The sequence below is a fragment of the Bos indicus genome, chromosome 10 (assembly GCF_029378745.1).
Source record: "Bos indicus isolate NIAB-ARS_2022 breed Sahiwal x Tharparkar chromosome 10, NIAB-ARS_B.indTharparkar_mat_pri_1.0, whole genome shotgun sequence".
NCBI classification, from domain to species: Eukaryota; Metazoa; Chordata; class Mammalia; order Artiodactyla; family Bovidae; genus Bos; species Bos indicus.
In genome coordinates this window covers 37,136,681-37,159,542 of record NC_091769.1, presented here as the reverse complement: position 1 = coordinate 37,159,542, position 22,862 = coordinate 37,136,681, and the positions used below count along the sequence as shown (strand labels likewise).

General features: G+C 58.5%; 3 protein-coding genes across 12 annotated transcripts in view; 1 reads left to right on the top strand and 2 right to left on the bottom strand.

Annotated features, from left to right (window-relative positions):
• Positions 1 to 5,853, top strand: part of SPTBN5 (spectrin beta, non-erythrocytic 5) — a 53,466-nt gene extending 47,613 nt beyond the window's left edge. The window contains exons 58-69 of the mRNA XM_070797331.1: positions 31 to 186; positions 401 to 618; positions 758 to 947; positions 1,171 to 1,347; positions 1,495 to 1,599; positions 1,915 to 2,073; positions 2,233 to 2,304; positions 2,764 to 2,855; positions 2,993 to 3,075; positions 4,170 to 4,263; positions 4,396 to 4,547; positions 5,246 to 5,853. Of these exons, the coding sequence (XP_070653432.1) occupies positions 31 to 186; positions 401 to 618; positions 758 to 947; positions 1,171 to 1,347; positions 1,495 to 1,599; positions 1,915 to 2,073; positions 2,233 to 2,304; positions 2,764 to 2,855; positions 2,993 to 3,075; positions 4,170 to 4,263; positions 4,396 to 4,547; positions 5,246 to 5,406 (1,659 nt within the window). The 3' untranslated portion in view covers positions 5,407 to 5,853. The remainder of the gene's footprint in view (positions 1 to 30; positions 187 to 400; positions 619 to 757; positions 948 to 1,170; positions 1,348 to 1,494; positions 1,600 to 1,914; positions 2,074 to 2,232; positions 2,305 to 2,763; positions 2,856 to 2,992; positions 3,076 to 4,169; positions 4,264 to 4,395; positions 4,548 to 5,245) is intronic.
• On the bottom strand, positions 3,846 to 16,568 carry PLA2G4B (phospholipase A2 group IVB). Of its 9 annotated transcripts, XR_011568814.1 has the most exons (23): positions 16,465 to 16,568; positions 15,689 to 15,888; positions 13,936 to 14,008; positions 13,535 to 13,671; positions 13,290 to 13,421; positions 12,887 to 12,927; positions 12,653 to 12,695; positions 12,343 to 12,397; positions 11,884 to 12,014; positions 11,592 to 11,675; positions 11,297 to 11,334; positions 10,256 to 10,391; positions 9,426 to 9,562; positions 8,989 to 9,211; positions 8,736 to 8,853; positions 8,308 to 8,445; positions 8,032 to 8,136; positions 7,720 to 7,899; positions 7,249 to 7,415; positions 6,541 to 6,727; positions 6,009 to 6,435; positions 5,738 to 5,858; positions 3,846 to 5,658 (listed from the first exon to the last, which is right to left on the bottom strand). XR_011568814.1 is itself a non-coding variant. In XM_070797332.1 (21 exons), exons 2-21 carry the CDS (start codon positions 15,830 to 15,832, stop codon positions 6,215 to 6,217), a joined length of 2,490 nt encoding a protein of 829 aa, XP_070653433.1. In that variant the 5' UTR covers positions 15,833 to 15,888; positions 16,465 to 16,568; the 3' UTR covers positions 3,846 to 6,214. The 9 variants fall into 9 exon arrangements, 4 of the variants coding, with proteins under 4 accessions (XP_070653433.1, XP_070653436.1, XP_070653434.1 ...); XR_011568812.1 differs by having other exon boundaries at positions 3,846 to 4,069; positions 4,894 to 6,435; XR_011568813.1 differs by having other exon boundaries at positions 3,846 to 5,024; positions 5,523 to 6,435.
• JMJD7 (jumonji domain containing 7) lies at positions 16,247 to 22,712 on the bottom strand. 2 transcript variants are annotated; one of them, XM_019968586.2, is made up of 8 exons: positions 22,622 to 22,712; positions 18,826 to 18,979; positions 18,497 to 18,750; positions 18,124 to 18,180; positions 17,508 to 17,603; positions 17,234 to 17,310; positions 16,854 to 17,013; positions 16,247 to 16,756 (listed from the first exon to the last, which is right to left on the bottom strand). In XM_019968586.2, exons 1-8 carry the CDS (start codon positions 22,683 to 22,685, stop codon positions 16,668 to 16,670), a joined length of 951 nt encoding a protein of 316 aa, XP_019824145.2. In that variant the 5' UTR covers positions 22,686 to 22,712; the 3' UTR covers positions 16,247 to 16,667. The 2 variants fall into 2 exon arrangements, with proteins under 2 accessions (XP_019824145.2, XP_070653437.1); XM_070797336.1 differs by lacking the exon at positions 18,124 to 18,180.
• Between the last annotated feature and the right edge of the window lie 150 nt (positions 22,713 to 22,862).

Genomic DNA, 22,862 nt, shown 5'->3' with positions numbered 1-22,862 from the left:
TCTTCCCAGGGTCCCTCCCTCTTCTCCCAGAACCTAGCTGCCGCCCGTGAGGTCCGAGGCTTGGAGCAGGTAGCAGCTGAGCTCCAGGCCCGGATGCAAAAGAAGGCCACCCTGGTAGCTAGAGATGCCTTCAACCTAAGCCTGTCATCAGTGCAGACTCTGCAGCAACAGCACAGATGTCTGGAGGTGAGGGTCCACCCCCAGGGCCTGCCCACCTGACCTCTTTCCCTGTGTAGGGGGACCCCAGAGTTGGGAAGGAAAGGGAGGGCCTGCTTACCCAGGTCGGGGAGCTGTCCATCCGGAAGCAGAGCCTGACTCCTCAGCGAAGATGGGTGCTTCCTGAAGAGGAGTGGTCATCAGGTTATGGGGGGATGAGGCTGATTCTGTGTTCTGGCAGCAGAGGGAACTGGCAGCGATGGAAAAGGAGGTGGCACAGGTGCAGACGGAGGCCTGCCGCCTGGGCCAGCTCTACCCTGCAGCTCAGGAGGGCCTGGCCAAGCAGCTGGCCGGGGTGCAGGAGGCCTGGGCCACCCTGAACGCAAAGGTCCATGAGCAAGATCGGCAGCTGGAGAAGGCTGCCGAGGGCCATGCCTTCCTCGGACGCTGTCGGGAATTGCTGTAGGTGGCATCCGGTCATTGGCTCAACTCTGCCCTGCAGGGTGGGGGTCACCTCATCCCCTGGTGCAGCTCATGCCCTGCCCCCAACCCCAGTCTGCACCCCTGGCCCTGACAGCAGCTTCCCCTCCTCACTCCGCAGAGCATGGGCCACGGAGAAGCAGGCCCTGGTGTCCTCGGAGGAGCTGGCTGGGGATATAGCTCGGGCTGAGGGCCTCCTGGCACTGCATGAGGAGCTGGGGAGAGAAATCAAAGAGTACTGCCTTCAAGCCCAGAACGTACAGCAGGAAGGGCAGCGGCTGGTGGACAGTGGCCACTGCATGTCCCTGGAGGTGCGAGCATGGCTACGGGTCTGGAGCTGAGCTGGGCACACAGCCCCATTACCCCAGGCCTCGGAATCCCTGAGCAGGAGGAGAAGGCCAGGCAGTGGGCAGATAGAGGGGGGCAGAGACCAGGAGGGTCTGGACCTCACGGTCTTCCCTCAACACTTATGCTGGGCACTCCAGCCTGGCCCCACCCTGTAGGCATCTCACCCACAACACCCTCTCCCACCAGGTAACTGGGTGTCTGCAGGATCTGGACAGGCAGCTGAGGGCACTCAGAGAGGCCTGGGCCCTGCGCCGGGAACGCTGTGAGGAGAGCTGGCGTCTACAGAAGCTGCGGCAAGAGCTGGACCAGGCCGAGGCCTGGCTGGCCTGCCGGGAGGGCCTCCTGCTGGACCCCAACTGCGGGGTGAGCCAAGGCCCTGCCCCTTAGCTGGCCGCACCATCTGGCAGCTACAGCCTGCTGTTCCTCTCCCTGGACCCCAGGGCTGGTTTTGAGGGACCAGCTCTCTGCACCCCCATGGGTGGGGCCTCACCCTGGCTTGCTTCTCCCCAGCACTCCCTGTCTGATGTGGAGTTGCTGCTCTGCAGACACAAGGACTTAGAGAAGCTGCTGGCCTCCCAGGAAGAGAAGTTTGCCCGGCTGCAGCAGGAGGCAGAGGTGAGCAGAGGTTGGGGTGAGGGGGCACTGGGAGACAGGGGTGTCCTGTCTCAGCCTGAGGGTTGGGATCCCCCCAGGCACTGAGCCAGTATTTGAGCCTTGGGGAAAGCCCTGTTCTTTCCCTTGCCAGCTGCAAGGTCCTGTCACCCCACATCTGGGTGGGCTGGTGCACAGTGTGGACTTCTGAGCTTGAAGAGATGAAGAACAGTGAGGAGACAGGCGCTCTGTCTGGGTGGGAGGGATGTGGGGAGGAGAGGCTGGGGTGTGGAGCCCCCAGAGCCTGGTCTGACTCATCTGGCTGCTCCCCTCCCCAAGGTGGAACAGAAGCAGCAGGTGAAGGGGCTGAAACCCTTGAGAAGCTGGTGGCCCAGAGCACAGCTGACTGAGACAGGGGACCAGCAGCCATCTGTCCCCATTGAGTCTTGCATACGCTTCACCGCCGTCTCCCCGGAGTGCACAGCGGGGACCCTGGGGGTAAGGAGTCCACAGCCTGAGCCAGCACTGCAACACCAGGGGGTCTGTCTCCAGGGATGAGGAGGTCGGAGACGGTTAGGTGCCTCATCCACTTTCCAGAGGGGGACCCGTCGTCTGTGCTGGTCTTGATGTTTCCCAGGCCCCTTCTTGCATTTTCAGGATGCAAAGGGTGTCCCCACCACGGAGGGAATTTTGGAACTTAAGCAGCAGCTCCTGCCTGGGAGAAGGCAGGTGAGTACCCGGAGATTGCTTCTGCAGCAGCTGCCCCGCAAGAGCCACGCAAGGGTTGAGGGCCAGGGGGCTGGCGCCCACCTCCCCCAACTTAGGACCGTCTGGCTCCTCCGGACCACGTCGCAGTTTCTGTCCTCACCCAGCAGGGTGCGGGCCCTTCCTCCTCCCTCTGGTTTCCCTGGACGACCCCCGGCTCCCCCTTGCCCGTAGGCACCATGGTTCAGTCCAGTTCCCTCCCTGGGAGCCTCTGGACACACACTCAGGTTCAGGTGAGGCTGCTGTGGCCTCACCACCTCCCTCCACGGCCCAGCCTGAGCCTGCCGCATGGCTGCCCTGGGACCCTGGGGGGCAGCTGAGCCTGCTCCAGGAGGAGCGTGGGTGGGTAGGCAGAGGACAAAGGGCCCCCAGGGAAAAGCAGAGACAGTGACACCCCCTGCCACACACACAATCTCTCCTCAGAACACGGCTTCTACAGCCTCCCTCGACCTCGTAGGAGTGCAGCGTGAGAAGCCGGGAGATCACCATGATGGAAAACACACTTTTTCCTTAAGGTGAGGGCCCTGTCGGGGTAGAGACCCGGGCCGGGCCTGGGACAGGCACGGCCTCCGGGAGCAGCTGAGGGGGCTGGAAGCAGGGGTCCCCACACACGTGGGAGGCAGATTTTGACGCATTACTGTCTGGGTGGCAGGCTAACTGCAGGAGAGACCCTGTCTGCAGCGCCATCTGCAGGACAGACTGGGAGCTGGCGGGGCACCCTGAGCAGCTGGACAGGTAGGTCCGGGGGGAGTGGGGGGGGGGGAGGGGCGGGGCACTGGTTTCCTGGGCCCCCAGCTGCCAGCGTTCAGTGCATCCTTTGGTGTTTAACATCTACTACCTCTATGCCTGAGAGGTAAGTGGGAGTGCCTTTTTTCTTAATTTGAAGCCCAGAGAGGGTAAGCAACTTGCCAGAGATGACATAATTAGCAGAAGCGAGGCCAGGTTTGATCCCCTGATGGCCTCCTGGTTCTGTTCCACCCAGTGTGGAATCTGCCAGAGCCCTTCCCTCAAGGATCCTTAAGGGCTTCCCCATGCTCTTCTCTGACACAGGTCTTTTCTGACTCAGTCTTCCGACAGCTCTGAACACACCTCCCTTGGGGTGTCTTGTACAGTGGCCAGGCCCAGTTCTACCCTTGGAAGGGCTCATAGAGAACACCCTTTGGACCAGAAATCTACTGTCATGGTGGTCCGACAGGCCTCACATGGAGGGGTTGCTTAGGGGCCTCACCTCAGACTCCTTCCGGGTTCCTGGCTCTGTTCCACTGTGATCTCCCTGAGGCCATCCTTCCAGAATTCAAAAGGCACCCAAGTTTCTCTAGGATAAGCCATTCTGAACCCATTGGCATTCAGTCTTCCAGGAGGCTGGATGCACTGGGGAGCCTGCCCCTGAGCGCTGGGCCTGGGCCGCACCTCCACGTGGGCAAGGCTTAGTGTATGCCAAGCCTCCAGAAGCAGGTGTCTCTTAGGCTGTCTGGGCTGCTCTAAATAATCGACCACAGACTGGGTAGGTTGTGAACAACAGACATTTATTTCTCACAGCTCTGGAGGCTGAGAATTCCAAGATCATGGTGCTGGCAGGTGAGAGAGGTTGCAGGAGGCACCTTCTCGCTGGCTTCTTACAGTGGAAGGGTCAAAAGTACTCTCTGGGTCTCTCTTTAAGGGTTCTGCCCTCAAGACCACAGCTCCTCCTCCAGGCCCCTCCTCTCAGTGCTGTCACCTTGAGTTGGGACTTCAGGCCACGGCAAGAAGGAAGCAGCAGGTGTGGAGCCGGCTGCCAGATGTCCTAGCACCCAGGCCAGGCTGACCACCATTCCCCCTTTGCTCCGCAGCCCCCAGTCTGAGCCCAGAGCTCAAAGCCAGACCCTCAGGCTTCCTGGCTGAGCGCAATGCTGAGAGGGTACCCGGCATGCCAGCTCCACTCAGGTAGGCCTCCTGGATCTGTAACTGGGAGTCCTGAGGTCCTGGGACTTAAACTATGCTGCCTGGGTGTGGGGCCACCCCCAACCACTCTCAGTAGTGACCAGAGTCTACACCTGAGGCTCCCTATCCCCACAGACTCCACAGCGGTACCCCGCCCGCCTGGCTGCAGGAGACACAAGTGTGCACCTATAGCTTCCCGCAGCCCGTGCGGCTCCCACAGACGGCTGGCCTCGCAGAGCAAACTGCAGAAGGCTCCCACCGACTGTCCTGCTCAGGCCAGATCCATGGTGAGTGAACCTGGCTTCCCTGTGCACACACCAGGAAGCCTGCCTGATGCGCGCACGCCCTCCCTCCCTCTCCAAGATGCAGCGGCCAGACCCCTCCTCCACTTTCCCCACCTCCATCCTCCCTGGTTCCCCCAGTCCAAGGACCAGCTAGCTCCCTGCAAGCAGGGAGGGGAGGACCCTTACTGTCCCAGAGAGGCTGGGAGTCAGGATGTCACCCAGACACACGCCCACAGACCAGACACACACACACAGACAGTGCACAGACCCCACACGAGGCCTGGTGCCTGAGACATCACTCACGTCATGACAGGGGTGGCAGCCACAATTGTGGTATCTGGATAATTACCCACTCCTGCAGGGCCTACAGGTTCCCATGTAGGATTCAGATGATGTGCTGCTGAGTCAACAGGCTTAGTCCAGGACACAGTGGCTTCTAAGTGATCAGGGCAGCCATTTCTCCTGGTCTGTGCCTCCAGTCTCATGCCCAGGGCAGACAGATGCAGTGAGCCAGATCATGGGAACCAGTCCTCCCCCATTCACCCCGTACATCCTGGTCCCTCCTGCCTCCCAGTATCCAAATCCCACATCAACATAAGGAAGAGGTGAGGTATTCCAAAGGAGGCCTGGGGCACCAGTGCTTGGAGAAGATTCCCGGGGAAGCTAGGCCCTAAATTCACCCCACCTCTCTGTTCTGACAGGTCTGGGCCTCGAGGCAAAAGCAGAGCTGGCACCAAGCCTCAGGGCTACAAGCGAGGACACCCTGCTATCTGGCCGTTCAGGACCAACTTCTGGAACAGCTGGTTCCTCATCCAGGGATGGGCCCCACCGAGGTCAGAGCCTGCTCAAGTCACACCCTTAGCACTGTCTCAATGGGGCTCATCTGGTCCCACGTCTTGCCACCCCTACTGTGGGACAGGAAGCAGCCCTTCGACTGAGTCTCCGGGTGAGGAGGACAGGGGTGCTGGCTGGCATTACCTGTGAGTCATCTGGGCAGGGCCAGGGCTGCAGCAGCAAGGCCCACGCCCTCATACCCTGGCCAAGATGGCTTCCTCTCTGCTTGAAGAGCGTGAGCTTGGGTGGAACAGATGCGGCCATGAGCTCACAGCCCGCTCTGCAAGGGAAGCCCAAGCTGATCTGCCCGCTCTGCAAGGCGCCTCGGGAGAGGTTTTGTTTTCTACACCCGTCCTTACCGTGTCTAACCAAGAGGTGGAATGACCTGTCCCTTTTTGGCAGCAGCAACAGTAATCTGTCACACCTCACGTTTGTATGCATCTCTGTGACACATAAAGTGCTCTATTTCACCCTGTACAGCTACTCAAGGTAGCAAGGAAGCAAAAGGACACAACAGGTCATGGGCTCTGTGTGCCTACACAAAGAGGGCCCACACTGCCCAGAACCTCTGAATCTCTGGCCACATCCTGGAGACCAGGCCACAGCCCCTATTTAAAATCCTCCACCTACCCCAGGGTGCCCACAGCAGGGGTGCCGGTGGATTCAATGTCTGGATAGTGCCAGGCAGTGCACCCTGGGGAGCCCCTGGGAGGGCTGGAGACCACAACTGGGCCGTCCAAACCGCTAGAGGTTCCGGAAGCTGGTGATCACCCCAACTCAGTGAGCCTCAAACAGAGTCGGGGGCCGTGGGGCTGGTCGCGGCCCCGTCCCGCCCATCACTCGGGCCGGCGCTGCGTGCGCTGCCTCCGCCTCTGCATGGCCTCACGCAGGGCCTCCAGCAGCCGCTCCTGGTTGTTGCAAATGTTGTACTGCGTCAGGTGGAGCAGCTTGTCCGTGTCCTCCAGGCTGTAGGTCACCTTCGAGTAGTGGTAGGGGGAGTCGGATGCAGACAGGTTCACCTCCCCAGCAGCCTGCTCCTCGGCTGTCCGTCGGACCCCTGTGGGGAGAGTGCAGCCCGGCCATGGGGGATGCCCGCTGGGGGTGGAGGATGGGTTTGGGGGACACATGGGGGGAGACACAGAGGAGGGAGGTTGTGGCTCACCGGGGGCAGAGTGGTCCCTGAAGGAGGCGTTGACCAGAGGGAAGTGCAGCACGGCAGGGATGTCAGGGCGGGCAGGGTCCGAGAAGAGGTGGCACTCTTGGGGCTGGCACTGCTCCTCAGGGCTGGGCGAGATGGGTGGGAACGGGATGCCCTGCTCCTGGCAGAACCGACCCAGAAGCTGCAGCTGCTGCAGGGTGGGCAGAAGTGGGCTCAGCAGGAGGGCCCCATGGGCTCCCAGTGTCCTCCATACTGGACTGACTATAAGTGGAGGTCTGCTAAGACACCAAGTCAGACACTAGTGGACCCAGCAGGCCAGGGAAAGGCTCTAAACGGGCAGCCCTTCTGCAGCAGCTCCTTTGGGCTCAGTGAAGCTGGGCTGCTAACAACACCCAGGTTCTGCCACTGGGAGGCAAAAATCCTTCCTGGGACCCACATAGAAACTCTAAACAAAGAGTCTCAAAGATCCAGGACCCAACAGGGGTACAGACGCAGCAAAGGAGACCCAAATAGGAAATACATTTTAAAACCTCGCCAGCTTCCTGAGCAGAGTAAGTTCCCTGGGAGGAGAGTTCATAGAATTCACAGCCTTTCATTCATGTGGTGGTGCGGTCACAAAGGGAAGCTGGCCCAGAAACCGGAGTCAGGATGTCAGACCACCTGAGGGCAGGCCTAGGGTTGCCCCACCTCCCAACCCTGCCCACAGCCCACCTGGAAGGCTCCATGGAGATTGTAATCTAGTGAAAGGATGAGGTCCACATCCCGTGTGGGCGGCAGGAGGGGTGGGCAGCTGGTATTGACAAGGTACCCAACATCCAGCAAGCAAAGGTAGGGCTCTGCAGGTGTCAGCTCGTTGGGGAGGCCGTCCAGTTTGGTAGCTGGAAAGGTTGGGGAATCGGGTGGGGAAGAGCTGTCACTGGTGCTGAGGGCACCAGCCCATCTAGCCTAATGTTGCTGCTAGGAGGAGGCTCGTCCCTCTGGCTCCTGCTCTCTGCTGCCAAAGCAGAGCCTCAACTCCCCAGGTCTCACAGATGGGCCCTGACCCCAGCATAAGGAAAGGAAGAGTGGCTCTCGCTCCAAGTAACCCAGAGAGAGCGTGGGGCCGAGGGACAGGAGAGAGTGGACGTCTGATCAGGAACCCAAGGCTCAGATGGCCATGGGAAGATTTGCGAGAGCAGGGACCTTTCCAGGCAGAAAAGTGAGGATGCTGAAAATAGTCCTTGTGGAAGGAGAAGCCACGTAGGAAATTGTGGGTGGCCTGGGCAAGTGGACGCCGCGTCAGAAGGTCGGTGAAAACCTCCGCTATCCTGCCGGCCACCGTGGGAGGCTCTTCTATCTTCAGAAGGGGGACCTGCTCCTTGTCTGCAGTCAAAATGGGCAAAGGGACCCTCAGATCTTTATTCCAGCCTCTGCGGACTCACAAAATTTGAGAGTCACCCCCATGCTCCCCACAAGCTGCCTCTCCCATCCTGGTGAAAGAACCCAGGCACCTACCCAGGCTGGCCCGAGCTTGTGCCCAGCGGTCCCAGAACTGGCTGGGCTCGGATGACCAGTATAGGCTGTCCTGGAGGTTGGCTGCATACAGGTTGCTCCAGATACCTGAGCGGGAGACCCAAGAGGAAAAGAGTCCCCCACGTCACCACAACCTGACCCTTCCCACCACCCATCCAGGGCCAGGACACGACTGAGCTGAGACAGTCGACCCCACCATCTTGCCCAGGCCCATTCTCCCCAAGTCCCCAGCTTCTCCCACCTCCCAGATCCCCTCACCTTCCAGGAAGCAGATGCGGGACTCAGGAAGCTGTTTTGTCAGGCGCCCCATGAAGAACTCAGAGCCGAAGAGCTCGGAGGGGATGAAGGCACCGTACTTGGGAAAGCCGACCTCGTAGGGGGAGAACTCACACCACTCTGTGAAGAACCACACACCTCACGGTGGGGCCCGGAACCTGAGGACCCTCAGGCCCCACACACCTACCACGGGCCCCGCGTCAGGCAGCCTTGTGATCAGGAGGCTCAGCTCCGTTGCTGGCATCCCGAGTGAGGACCCACGGCCCCGGTCTCTGTCCCAAAGCCTGAGTGACTCTGGTGGGATGACAGGCTCAGCAGAGGGGGTGTAACGCCCACCTTCACACACAGGCTGAGCTGCCTCTCACTCCGCCGACTGTGAGAGCACAGGTCTTGGCTCCAGCACTACTCACCCCCAAATTCAAAGGTGGTCAGATTCTGTTCCTTGGTGTTGAGAGCACAGTAGATGGGCAGGGGGTTCTGGCCTCGACTCAGGGCCTCCCGCTGGTCTGAGAGCTTGTGGTCATGAGGCTAGGGGAAGGGAATGAGAACTTAATACCATGGTCTCCTGGGGCCTCTCCTGCCCCCTACTGCCCAGAGCTGCTCCCTATCTCCACACTGTTCCCTGGCTTTGGCCACCCCACCCTGCCCTGCCCTTGCCCACACCTCGTCATGTAGCAGCGCCTCGTTGATGAGGGCCCACAGGTTGGTGAAGCAGGCCGGGTGGCCCAGGCGGGCGCGCTCAGCCAGCTCCTGCTGGTACCGCAGTAGCTGCCTGGGGGCTAGCACACCCAGCTTGCTCTTGGCCACCTGGGTCTTCAGTGACTCGATGGGCCCTGCCAGGTCCTTCTGAGACCACTCTGGATCCTCATAGAGGTTGGCCAAAGCCCTGGGAAATGCCAAAGCCGGAGGGATTGTCACTAGAACCCCACTGCACGCCTTGGGCTCTATTTTAGGGCAGCCGGAAAGACACCTTCCACGGTCCCCTGGAGCACCTTTCCAATTGGGTCAGAGAGGCCTGTGGAGTTTAATAGAACCTTACCACTGCCCCCCTCCTGCCACAGCCCAGCTAGCCACCTGTAGGCTCCTGTACTCAAGCTCACCAGGTGGAGCCCGAGGCCCCCGTGATGTAGGAGACACAATCCAAGAGGCCAAGCGCCTTTAGGCCAGCCAGCTGCCCATACAGTGAGGTCATGGCCCGGATACCACCACCAGTGGCCATAACAGCAACCACTGGGATCTAGAAGAGAAGACAACGGGGCTCGAAGAGGCCCTAGCGAGAGGCCGGTCAAGCCACAGGAAGAGGTGGTAGCAATCCAAGGGACCACTCAGCTCACCCACAGCTCAACCTGGTCAAGATCTAATTGGGGCTCCTGGGACCAGTTCTAGTCAGACCCAAAGAGGGTCTAGTCGGAAGTGGGCTTGCAAGGGTCAGGCCTGTCTGGTTTTAAGAACTCAGAAAAAATGGACAGGTTCCAGGCTTCATCTCCACACCTAACCCCTAAGGAGTCTGATGATTACTTTTTTGAAGCCCCAGGGTCACCTCAAAAGTCTCCCACATAGCCACTCCGCTCCCTCTTTCAGGAAGAGGTCATTTCCCTAGGAGCGGCCCCAGTCTGACCTGAACCTCCAAGGACTGCCCCAGGCCAGCAGGGGGCCCTGAGGCTGTACATCTCACTGGTCAGTTACCCAGAGCCCAGCCTCAACACCTGGAGCAGGCCGAGGACCAAGAACAATGAGAAGGCAGGTTAGCCCAGTGGGGAAGCTCACAGGCTCCTGGTGACTCAGGCCATGCTCTGCATTTGATGCAATCAAGCTCCTGACAACATCAAATGCAGGAGGCAGAGCAGGCTTGGCACCAGTGCTGGTCTGGTGAGGGCACAACCGGTGCCAGCATCTGGGACAGCCCCCTAGTCCCACGCAGTCCCCAGACCTCATCTTCCCGCAGGTCTCTGTCCAGATGCAGGGCCTGCTGCAGGGCCTTGGCCACCACCTGCTTCCTCCTGCTCAGGAAGGCCTGCTCCTCAGCACAGGGCCCGCAGCCCAGCCGCACAGCCAGGTCCCTGGGTCTGGTGAGAAGGAAGGGACCATGAAGCAGCTCCTGGGATCATCAGAGAACGAAACTGGGCCTGCCCTGAAAAGCTCACCACCATCCTTCTCACCTCTCTTCTCCCCAACCCTCAGCCCACCTCTGGTGTCCTGACTGAAGGGTGATGTGTAGATGTGAGGGGAGAAGGCGACCCCAGACCCTGGTGGGGACATCCTTGGGGAAGCAGCGCTGCAGAGCCACAGACCAGGAAAGCGGTGGGACCCAACACCATCAATCTGCTTCCACCTCAGCCCCTCTCCCTCACCCACCCAGAAACGGCTCCAGAGGGGGGCAGAAATGACGTTCCCTCCTCTTCCTGGTGGGAGCTGGCCTCTCATCCTGCGGCTGGCCAGTGCAGGTGACTCCGCCCGTCTCCTGCAGCTCAGCTGAGGCCCGCCCACAACGGCTGCCCCTCAAGGGGCGTGACTGCCCTTTCTCTGGGCTTCCTTGCCTGCTCTGCACCTCTAACCACTCTCCTGCCTTCCATCTGCTTTCCCAGCCAAACATTTCTCAAGTGCCTCCCAGGCACCAGGCATCAGGCTAGGTAGGTATACACCCCTCGGGCTGAATCAAGAATGAGAGTAAAAAGTCAGCAAGAGCCTTCATCTGCCAAACCTCCCGCACCTCACATGCCACATGGGAGCAAACCCCTGAGCCTCTGAGAGAACTGTCAGGGGCCCGTCCCGCTAGGGGCTGCCCTGAGTCCTCTCCTCCAGGCTGAGTGCCCGGCAGCTGTCCCCTGTGACTCTCCCCGGTGCCCAGGTAGCCCCAGGTTGAGTGCCCGGCAGCTGTCCCCCGTGACTCTCCCTGGTGCCCAGGTGGCCCCAGGCCGAGTGCCCAGCAGCTGTCCCCCGTGACTCTTCCACTGCCCAGGTGGCCTCTCACCCTTCTTCATTTTTCAGCTCCACTTTCATCAGGGGCTCCTAAAAACCATGAACACTCCAGTCATGAAGATGGGCCACCCCACTCCCCTCACCCCAGCCCCATTCACACCCTATGATGGCCCGATGCACCCTTGGGCCCCAGCCATCTCCACAGGGGCCAGGCCTGAAGACCCCTCTCCCCTGGCCTGGCCCTTGTCCAGGGCGGGGGCCAAGGACAGGAGCCGCTACAGCAGGACAGGTCCTCAAGGACTGTGCCCACAATGTGCATCTGGCTTTCTTCCTCCGGTCACCAGTACCTGGGATGTAGGGAAGACGAGTCGCACCACTTGGCCAGAGGGCAGAGCCCTCAGGGGCACCTTCAGCTGCTCTTGGGGGGCATCCTGCAGGGAGGATGACGAGGACCTAAGACCCTCTACCCTTGCGTCCCAGCAGAGCCTCACAGATTGCCCTAGGAGTGACCAAGAAGCAGCAGGAAGGGGACAGGAGGCCGAGGTCACCCCACACCTCCCAGGCTGCCTGACCACCGGGGGTGCCAGGAGAAGCTGAGGGTGAAGACAGAGATGGCACCCAGTCTGAAGCGGGCATTACCTGCAGGTGAATACTCAGCTCCTGCTCCCAGCAGGCCGGCCAATGGAAGCGGAAGGAGCCAGCGCCCACGAAGGCCTCCTGTGGACCCTCACAGGACCCGGGAACCACAAGCTGAACTCTACCCTCCGACTCTGGAAGCAGGAACCAGAGCAGAGAGGCTAGGAATGTGATCTCAGCCCACAGAGGCCCCTGTCTCACCTTAAGGGGTCTGAAATGAGGGTGGGGGCATGCCCCTCCCCCTACTGAGATGGTAGTCTGGCCCAGAGCTAGGCTGGGAGGTGGGCCCCCACCGCAGCCCTCTGAGGACTGAGGGGAAAAGCCCCAGTGGGGATGCATCCCTGCCCCTTGCTCCTGACCAAGAGTTGGGGGCGAAGAGTACAAGGTCCCCTCAGAAAGGGGACAACAAAGGCTGAGAGCCGGGGGGCTATCCCAGTGGGTCCCAGCAGGTCAGGGACTCACCCTGCAGGTCCCCTGCCTTCTCTAGTCGAACATGCAAGCAGGAGAGCTCCCGGGCCTGGGTGTGAAGACAGCGCCTCAGACTCGAGCCCCTCCCTTGTAGAGACCCCACCCCGTCTCAGGACTCCGGTTCTTGCTCCTGACACCTTTTCACCTTGGCCCTGAGTGACCAAACACTTGCTTGGGGTGGGATCCTCTTGAACTGAAATCCCAGGGCCCCCCAACACCTGCACCCAACCCCCGCGGTGGGCCTGAGCTTCAGGCCAGGAGGAGGGCAAGCAGACGGTATGGTGGGGTGGTGTTCTAGACTCACCACTAGGATGCCATTGCTGAAGAGGCGCTCAGCACCATCAGTCCTGGAAAGAGCCCTCAGTGACCCTCAGCAAGAACCCACATTCCCAGGTTCTCACCCCCCAAGGAGACCCAGGCTTTCCTCCTCCACCCCAGACACCTCCCAGGGAAGGGGTGTCAGCTCTGGGTGTGCTGGGCTCTGTCCTTCCCAGAAGGGATCACTCCCACCTGGGAACTGCCCCACAGCCCGACTCACAGATTCTGCAGCCGAAATTCAACTTCCAGGCGTTCCTCACCCTGGAGGGAGAAAGAAGCAAGTTAGAAACAGTGAGGAGAGAGAGAAAGAGTGAGTGAGTGAGTGAGTGAGTGAGAGTGTGTGTGTGTGTGTGTGTGTGTGTGTGTGAATCCCCCACACACCTGGGTTATAGTCCCAGCAGTGAGGAGAGTTACTGTCCACCCTCCCTGGACTGCTCCAAGAACCCTGCCCTTGGCTTAGGGGCCAAGACAGAGGCGGGGACAAGACTGCCCAGTAGCTCCTGCTGACAGAGCCTCTGGGACTCCTGGATCACTCACTGGAGAAGAAAGACGTGTACCTGGTGACCCTCCGAAGCAGCCTCTCCCTGGGCCAAGGCCCTCCACAGCCCCGCACACAGCCTTACCTGAGGGCTCAGCGAGAAGCTCTCGCGCCGGGACTCCCCAGCCCGCAAGGTCCCCACGTCAAATAGCACTGACAACAGGGGGTCATCCGTGGTCAGAAGGTCCTGGTCAAAGACTCTAAGATACACGATGTTCTGAAAGGGAAATAGAGTGAGGGGGCTGCAGGAAGAGGGGGTGAGGCAGGGAACAAGGGGCTGGGAGGCAACAGTGGGGGCAGCGAGCGGCGCCAGGACTGACGCCCATCCACCTTGATCTGGCTATGGATTCGGAAGTGAAAGCTCTGATTCCAGACGGGGTTTCTGCAGTTCTTGACTGTGCGCGTCTGCAGCTGGTGGCTGGAGGCCGTGGGCAGCCACAGGGTCACGTAGCAGTCAGAGGAGGTCACTGTGGGGAGAAGGCAAGGGTGACGGCCAAGAGTCCCTCCCAGCCCAGCTGCCCAGAGCCCGCATCCTTCCATCACTGCAGCCCCAGAAGACCCAGAGAATGGGGCTGGTCAGGAGGCAGGGGCCTGACCTCGACATTCCATCCACCGCCTCCTCTCTGCACCCTCAAGGAGCCTCCCACACCCAGCCTACTTGCATCTCTCCCCAACACCCTGGGCTGGCTCTGAAGTTGCAAAACCACTGCCTCCCCAGACCCAGCACTCACCGAGGTCCTTGGAGGGCAGGCCATGGGCCTGCAGGACACGAATGGTGAGTAAGCAGGTCCCAGGCACCTTTGCCTGCAGAGGATGGAGAAACAGGCTTACGGCCAGCTGGTGGGCCCAAAAGGGAGGCTGGGATGACATCTTGAGGCCTAATCTTGAACCAAAAGGACCAGCCCTGCCCAGTCCTGGGCCCATTCTCCCCCAACCAGAGTCTGAGCCAAAAGGACTCAAACAGCTGGAGAAGCCCACCACTCCCTAAAGAAACAGCGCTAACCAGTATCTCCTGATGACACCTGCCAACACTTACACAACACTCTGCACCGGCTCCGGTCCAAGGGCTTGATGCAGCCTAACTCGATTTAATCACACAGCCATTCTGTGCGTGGGGACTACTTATTATGACCAAACCCACAAGGAAATAGAAGTGCTTGCCTGAGATCGGGGCCAGGACTAGACCAGGCTAGCTCGACTTGTGCTCTCAACCCCAACACTTCCCTTCAGTTCCTGATACAGTACCCTTACTCTTTCTACCCCACATCCCCGGCTCCCCTTTACTAAGCAGTCTCATCTTGGGTAGCAGGGGCCCCAGGGTGGCAGAGGTGGTGAGGAGGCTACAGAGGGAAGGAAAGAGGTATGGTGGGCCTCTGCCTGGACTTGGTCCCCCTAATGGAGCTGTTCCCATACTCCCCACCCCTGGCCAGAAGTTCTGGAAATGGGCTCTCCACTGGTCTAAGGACAGCAGTGATCAGCTCACCCACAGGCTGACTGGTCTTCCAGGTCCTCCAAGGACAGGCTAAAGATGATCCCCATGTGGCTCCATCCAGACCCACAACCCTGGATCTGGGGATTGGACACCCTGTGCTAATCCCTTCTTCCTCTGGCCTTCAGCCCTGCCTCAGAAGGGCCCTGATGGAGTCCAGGGGCAGAGCTGGAGAAGCTCATCCATCACTGTCAACCCTGGGGCCCCCACACCCCCAAGCAACTGAGTCAGAAGCAATGCCAGAGCAGCTGCTGCCTCTGGGGCCCCAGGATAGCAGCTGGGAGCCTGAGTTCTCAGGGCCTGAATCCACCATGCCAGGGAGCTCTGCCTGGAGCCCATCTCTAGGGCAGGAAGAACACTGAATGATCCTTCATCCCAAGACCCTACCTCTTCCCTGGCTTCTGCTCCCCACCACGGTCCAAGGCTGGCAAACAGCTGGAGAAGCCCACCACTCCCTAAAGAAACAGTGCTAACCAGGCTGCAGGAACCAGTGCCCTACTGGGTCTTACCAGAGCCATGAGGCAGCGTCCTCAGGAGGGAGTAATGGCAGTGTCTGCAAGACTGAGGACTGGCAGCTTTACTGCCCAGAGCCAGCGATGTCCCAGCGGGCCCCAAGCTCCTCCCGTTCCTCCCAGCCACCTCTGCCCCACCCAAGCCCCACGCCCACTCCTGGACCAGCCATCTGTCCAGGAAATGAGACACCTTAAACCTACACGAGCCACTGACGCCCTCCTGATGGGGGTTCAACACCCCTGAACCCCCATTCTCTCCAGCCTTGCCCCAGCCGTACTCTCCCTGCCTGGACCGTGACGAGGGCCCCTGGAGAGCTGACTGTCAGAGGCTGAGCAGGAGGCTGGAGGTGGGGTGGGGGTGCAGGAGGGACTGCTAAGGTCTGGAAAGTGGGGAGCGGGCCCCAGGGCAGCGGCAGACCTAAGAGCCATGTCCCCCATCACAGGCCTTTTCCCACCCTCCTGGTGCCAGTGTGACAGAACCACCTGGTCTTGACAGGAGCGCTGGTCGACGTGAGAGCGCCCTGGGCCAAAGCATAACCAGGCAGGGCTGTGGCTTGTTCTATGAAACAAGCCCTTCAAAGCTGCATGCCAGGGACTTCCCTGGTGGTCCAGTGGCTGAGACTCCATGCTTCCGCTGAAGGGTCACACGGTCATTCCTGGTCAGGGAACCAAGATCCTACATACTGGGCAGCCAAAACACAAAATGTGCTTGCTGTGAGAGAAACAACAGTGACCCCCAGAACCACAGACCCCACCAGCTGCCCTAGAGCTGGAGGAGAACAAACAGGTCCAGAGTGAAGCTAGGAAGAGCTTTGCGGGCTCTGAGCCCATGAGCTCCACGCCACTGTTACAGCAAAGAGCTGGGGTCGGCCTGAATGCCCCAGAGAGGCTGTGACAGCTGTGGTGGACAGAGGAGTCTTGTCCACAGGCTCCAGCCTAGACCCAGTCCTCACCTCAACTACCATCACTCCAAAATGTTCACCTGTACCTTCCAACCCTCAGCAGACCACGGAAGGCAACTGAGAGGGACTCTCAGCACACTTGAGTCATCGATGCCTTTTATTGAACACTTCCTCTGCCATCCTCACAGACAGCACCCCCAGCACCCCGTGAGGCAGCAACCATCATTATCTCCGTTTTACAGACAGGACACCACTATTATGAGGCAGTAAGTGGCACAAGGTCATGGGTCATGGCACTGATGAGAGGTGACACAGTGCCCAAGGCCCCTCCACTTCCAGAACAGGATACTGCCTCACCTGGGTGCCAGCTTCCTGGGAGCTCACACCCAGACCTGCCCGGCACCTCCTGGTCCTCCAGGCACCTCCCAAGCTTCTGGAGCTGACCCTAAGCCCGACTTGGCTGACAACCAGCACCTCTGGCTCCAAGCTGCCTCTAGAGTTGAGGGAGAGATGTGGCCTTTTCCACGGGTAGTTCTTGGTGATATTCACCAAGGGCTCGGTCAGTTGAGGCCCGAGACCTTAGTGAGGGAGTCAAGCAGCTGGAAGTAACTGTACTTGAGGTCATATTCCATGTCGTACCAGAAATTCACTGTAGGGGAAAACAGAAACCGGAGCACAAGGGTCCCCCTTCTGACTTAGACTCACCACTTCCCCACCCACCCCCAGTGACCTGGGCTGCCCCTTACCAGCAATGCAGCCATGGGACTGCTGGACGTGGTGGAACCACAGGGCCGGCAGGTAGAGCATCTCACCCGCCCGCACTGTGCAGCGAAGTGCCTGGGCCTGGCAGTAACTGGGGTACCGGGCCAGATCTGGAGCCAGAGGGTCCAGGGGGATCCACGGCACCTGCAGACACGGCAGACTCCAGGGAGCAGGCCCAAACCTCCCAGGCTCCGAACTCTGTCCCTGGAGGTAAATGCCCCGGACCCTGCCCTGCTCAGCACTGGGAAGCCCAGATGAAGGGATTCTTCAGCAAAGCGCCACCTTCCCATCTCTTTGGTGCCCATTCCTCAGAGTCCAGGCTCCTTGCCTCCCCTCTCCCGGGGCCCAGGAACAAGGCAGACACCTTCTCCATGGCCTCTTCATCCACCATCCTGAATGAGCCCTCTTCGGTTAGCTGATAGGTTGCCTGTGTGTACAGTTCTGAAACCAGGAGAAAGTCTGAGGATCCTCGAAAGGCCTGGGGTGTGCCCACCACTCCCTCGTGTTCCGAGTGCAGGGGCACGGGGGCCAGGGGTCCTAGTGCAGTGGAGATGCTGTGTCCCCCGCCCGCCCGGGGCTCCCCACTGCCCTCCCTCCACCACGGGGCTCCCCGGCCCCTCCCAGGCTGTATCCCCTACCATAGGGGATGAAGGGCCGGTCACTGGGTGGATGCAGCAGGAAGTGCTTCTCTCCTGAGACCACACAGTAGAGGTTCTCATAATGGTCCTTATGCACTGCCAACAGAGGGCCCAGCAGGCAGGGTTATGAGGAGCGGGCCACAGGAGGGCATAGACGACTGCGCTTGGGGCTCTGTACCCCAAGAAAGCTTATGATATGACAGAAAAGCACGGAGTCATAGCAGGCTCAAGGAGGTGCCATGACGGGAGTCTGGCAGGCCTTCGGGCATCTCCGATCTCTGCCTGCCAGGGACTAGACACTCGCTAGGCCCTGGGCTCATCTTCACCAAGAGGGAAATTCACACAAACAGGCTTCTTGTGAATCCACCCTGACTCAGCTGGCCTTCAGCACTTTCTAGGGACCTAGAAGAGGCAGCGTCCCCCAGGTCCAATGCCGTGGGCATCTCCACCCACCTGGAGCTGTCAGGGAAGGCCCTCTGATGGATCTGAGCCCCAGAATCCCAGAAGAAATTTTAAACATCAGGCAGTCCAATTTCCATCCAAGGTCAGCCTTCCACTCTGCACCTCACCTTCCTCCCCACAACCTCCTCCCCTGCTCTGCACTCCCGACGCCTACACGATGTCACTGCAGCTGCCTCTCCCAGCCAGAAGTTTACAGCGTCAGGCATCTTCCCTGTGGGTCAGAGGACAGAGCGCGAGTTAGGAGAGGCCAGGACGGGAGTCACCAGCAGTGATGTTGGGTGGGGAGCAGTGGGGTCCCAGTGGAAGAGAAGGGAGAACGGGCAGAGGTGGGCAAGCATGGCAAGGGACCTCTGTCCCCTGGGGCAGGTGGAAGAGCAGCAATCTTCAGTGGTTCATCAAAACGAAGTCTAGGCCTAGGGATCTGTGGGGCCGAGAATGTGGGCTGCCATCACCAAGGGGAGAGAAATAGCAAGGCGGCTGCTCCCACCCTCCCGTCTCCTCCCCACCAGGGCCCCGCCTCCACTCACCCAGCGCCTCAGAGGCCCAGGGCACATGGGGCTCCACATCAGGCAGCAGCTGGGGCAGCTCGGTGGGCAGGTTGGAGCACTGCTTCTGCACGTAGAGAACCCCAGGGTGTTGGGCTCGGCCCTCCAGGACGTCCAGCACATGGCTCAGGGGCAGGCGGCGCTCAGCAGGCATCACAAAGCGGTCCCCTCGCACGGCATCCGCGTAGCCATCTGGGGTCACTGCCACACTCACCTCTGTGGAGCCCACAGTGGCTCTGGAGGAAGGGACAATCAGCTCAGCCCTGGAGGCCCCAAAGCACCGCCCACACCCTGCCCAGGGCAGCCCCCACCTGAGGTAGGGGAGGGACCACTTCCGGAGGGCTGGCCAGTGCTGCAGGGCATTTCGGATGATGCAGGGCCTGTTGGGGCAGACCCAGTCCCGGTAGAAGTGGAGGGGGCTGGGGGGCTCGTCCAGGTAGGGAACAGCAAGAGGCACGCTGAGCTCTGAGAGAGAGAGAGAGTTGGGGGAGGGGCTGACACCAACAGTACCCAGTGGCTGCCCCACTGCCCGTGTAAGAGATGCCCACTCCAGCAGGCCTCTGTGCCACCGAGCAAGGCCTAACAGTGACCAAGGGACCCTGGACAGCCAGGAATAGAAGAATGAGGAAGGAAGTTTAAGGAAGAAAGTGTAAAGCACCCATAAACACACCAGGATGTCCAGAGGGCCCAACCCAAATGCTCCATGGGGCTATGTCCGGCCCTGCCCAGAGGACCCCTGGCCTTCCCACTCTGGAGTAGCCAAGTTCCTGGCATCCATTAGGAAAGGCAGCCATGGAGGCAGCACTGAGAGCTCCAGAGTGAGTAGAGCTGAGGCCCCAAGGCCAACTCTGCTATGAGTGGGCCAAGGATCTCTGGGAAGCACCTAAAATGTGCTCAGTCCTTGCCTTGGCATCATGGAGGGATGATCCGAGCACCATCTCAAGAAGCTTACAACCTAACTGGGGAGACAAGCTGCTGCATGAAACCACTACAGGAAAAGTAAGGGCTGAACTGTCTGCTGTCTTACCGAACAGCATCACCAACCTCAGACAACCAAGACTGCCGTGTGCGTGTGGGCAGACTGCGGTGCGCCAGCTGCACAGGTATCAGTAATGGCTCTCCGTCATCCTTAACAAAAACCTCTTTTGACTCTTCCGTCTCCCTCACTCCTGGCATCCTATTGATCATCTCTACCTGCCATTGATTCTACTACCTATGTCTCTCAAGCCACACCACACACCCCTTTCCTCTGCTGGCATCCACAAAGTTAGCTCATTTGGGTCCTCAAAGGTCACTTTGATGAGGCTTTCCTCCCTGGCCACTATTTTTAAAATTGTAACCTGCCCTCAATATCCTTATACCCCTGGTTTTTTTTTTTTTTATTTCTATCATTTATCACCACCTTACACACTATGTATTTTACTTATCCCAACTATTTATCAGTTTTTCTTGCTAGAATGTTTGCTCCATGAAGACATGGATGCTTGTCTTATTCACTGATGTATCCCCAGTACCTGGAAATAGTACCTGGCTCACAGTAGGTGCTCAGTATCTGCTTAATGGTTGAATGAAAGTCTCCAACATCTTCCAGCTGGATGATTGCTGCAGTGAACTAACTGGTTTCCTTGGCTGAATTCCACTCCTTCTCAAAAATATCCCTCATCCAGGCCCCCGTCATCATCCTAAAATACAATCTCATCTTGTCACACCCTGGTAAAAAGTCCTTTGATGGTTAACCACTACTCCTGATGAAACATAGTCGGCCTTGGCACATATTCAAGGTGCTCTGTGGTGAGATCCAACCTACTTTTCCAGTCTGGCTTCCTTCTGTCTGGGGCCTGCCTCTCAGCACACACTCTACTCAGGGGGTGCCCAACTTTGTTTTTGCTGCTCACACAGGAATGCCTTCCTCCTGGCTTTTACACAGAGCGTGAGGCTTCGCTGTGTCATTTTCATCCCTGCGGTCTAGCCTGAATGTCTTCATCCCCAGTGGGTGGTTACAACACACACTCCCAACAGCCACTGCACTCATTTTCACCTCTGGGCTCATGGTCTCTCTCACGACCGCCTCTCCACACTGGTCATCTGGGCCTTGCAAACAGCTGGAAAGTGAAATGGTGTTAGATCAAAAATGGAAACTGAGTGGGAAGACTCTGGGGGACCCAGGAAAACTTGAAAAGGAAGTGTGCTTACTCCACTGGCTCAAAAGCAAGATGGAACGTGCCAGGCAGATATGGGGACAAGAGGGAGGAATCTGGCAATGGTTTCCCCAGTCACGCCAGCCCATCCAAGCAGTCACCTTGTGGGGCTCAATAAATCTCCCTGTTCTGTTCTGAAGTATGGTTGACTTACATAGCCACTTGTGTTATTTATTTTCCAGCCATGCCATGTGGCATGAGGGATTCTATTTCCCCAACCAGGGACTGAACCCATGCCCCCTGCACTTGGAGCCCTCTTATTAACCACTGGACCACCAGCGAAGTCCCAATAAATCTCCCTATTATTCTCACTAGAATTCTTCAATTATGTGGAAACTATTTTTTTTTTTAACCCTTTGTATTTCCTGCAATTATTTCAGTTACACTTTTTCTCCTTTTAGAGTTCCTTTAAAGAATGGCCACTATTCTCTCCTGAGGCTTCAAAGGGAGAATTTCATAAAGGACCCAAACAATTCCTTTGGTCTGACAATTCTTCTGCTAGGAATTTAACCAACAAAAGCATACATGTGCACAAAGACTGTGCTCCAGCCACACCGGCCTCCTCACTGATCCTTGGACACACCTGGCGTGCTCCCACCTTACAGCATGTGACCCGCACGCCCTTGCCTAGAACTCTCTTCTCTCAGAGGTCTGCTTGCGCACCCACTCCCCTCCTTCTTCAAACCAGTGCTCAAATGTCGCCTTGTCAGAGGCCCACCCTGACCTTCTCATTTCAACGTGTAACCTGCCCCACTGCCATATCCTGAGTCTCCTCACTCTGCTTTACTTTTTTACCCCACGCCACTTATCTTCTAACCCATTTTTTCCCTACTGTATGGTTTATTCATCTAGTGTGCCTACAGTTAACTGTCTTCTCACTTAAAATGTAAGCTCTATGAGGGCAGAGATCTGTTTTAGTGATGTATCCTAAACACACTGAACAGAGAGAGTCTGGCACACTGCAGTGCTTACTAAATATTTGTTAAATACTCAAAGTATTGATTGCTGTATTAAAAACAAAGGGTTGAAAATAACCTAAATGCCTACCAAGAGGGGGTTAATTAAGCAAATTACAGCATTAGTACACAGATGTGGAAAAGACTGAAGATGATTGAGATGGACCTAGAAGATTTACGGAACCAGAAGAGTGTGCTTAACAAGCTACCATTTGTATAAAAAGGGAGATATCCAGTCATAGGTGTGTGTGTGGATATTAATAAGAGTACTACTGGAAGGAAGCAACCTGGAATGGGAAGGAAGGACATTTACTTTACATAAGTCTTCTGGTTTTTAAACAACGTGCCCATGTTACTATTCAGTGATAAGACATTGCTTAAAAATAGAGAAAAGGGAGAGAATGAGAGGAAAAAAATAAAAACCAAGCAAGGGATCTCTAGAACAGCCGCCTCCAATCATCCTGAAATTCTGCAGCGCTCCTGGCTTGGAGGCGTCTCCTCCTGAAGGAAGCGATCCAGCAGGGGTTCACAGAGGAAAAAACTTGAAAGACTTCACAACAGAGAAAGGTGGAAAAGGCAACAACAGAAAGCCCGTTACTCTGTGCGGGCTGACGGTGGGAAACAGAACAGCGCGAGTCAACACTGGACCGGGCCTTGGGAATAGGTGAAGAGGCACCCCAGGAAGCCACGAAGCTGTGGGAACACGGGAGGAGGGGTGAGGAGGACCCACCCAGGGGGCTGAGGGGGCGGGGTTGCGGGAGAAGATTGATTACAGGGGCGATCCATGTGCACGAGGTTCCAAGCTCCCTGAAGACAAGAAAAAGGGTGCACCCTGGTATCAGCGGCCCAGGAAGGACCAGGGCGCACCCGGCTCTGGAACCCTGTTCCCGACAAGCCCAAGGCCCCTCCCGCGTCTTGAAGTTGTTTGGCAGTCCACAAGCCAGCCCACTCACCCCTTGCCGCAACCGGGAATTCTCGTAACTCCCTCCGTACAGCGTCCAAAGCCGCCTCCGCCATGACGCCGCCGCCGCCCCGAGGCCCCGCCCCGCCCCGCCTTCCTCAAGATTCCGCCCCAGCCCCAAGGCCCCGCCCTCCCCTGCGGCCTCACGCCTGAGCTCGGGCTGCGTCCCCGAGGCCGCCCCGCGGCTGCAGACGGAGCCGCCAACTGCCCCACCCCACGCCACCACAGATTCT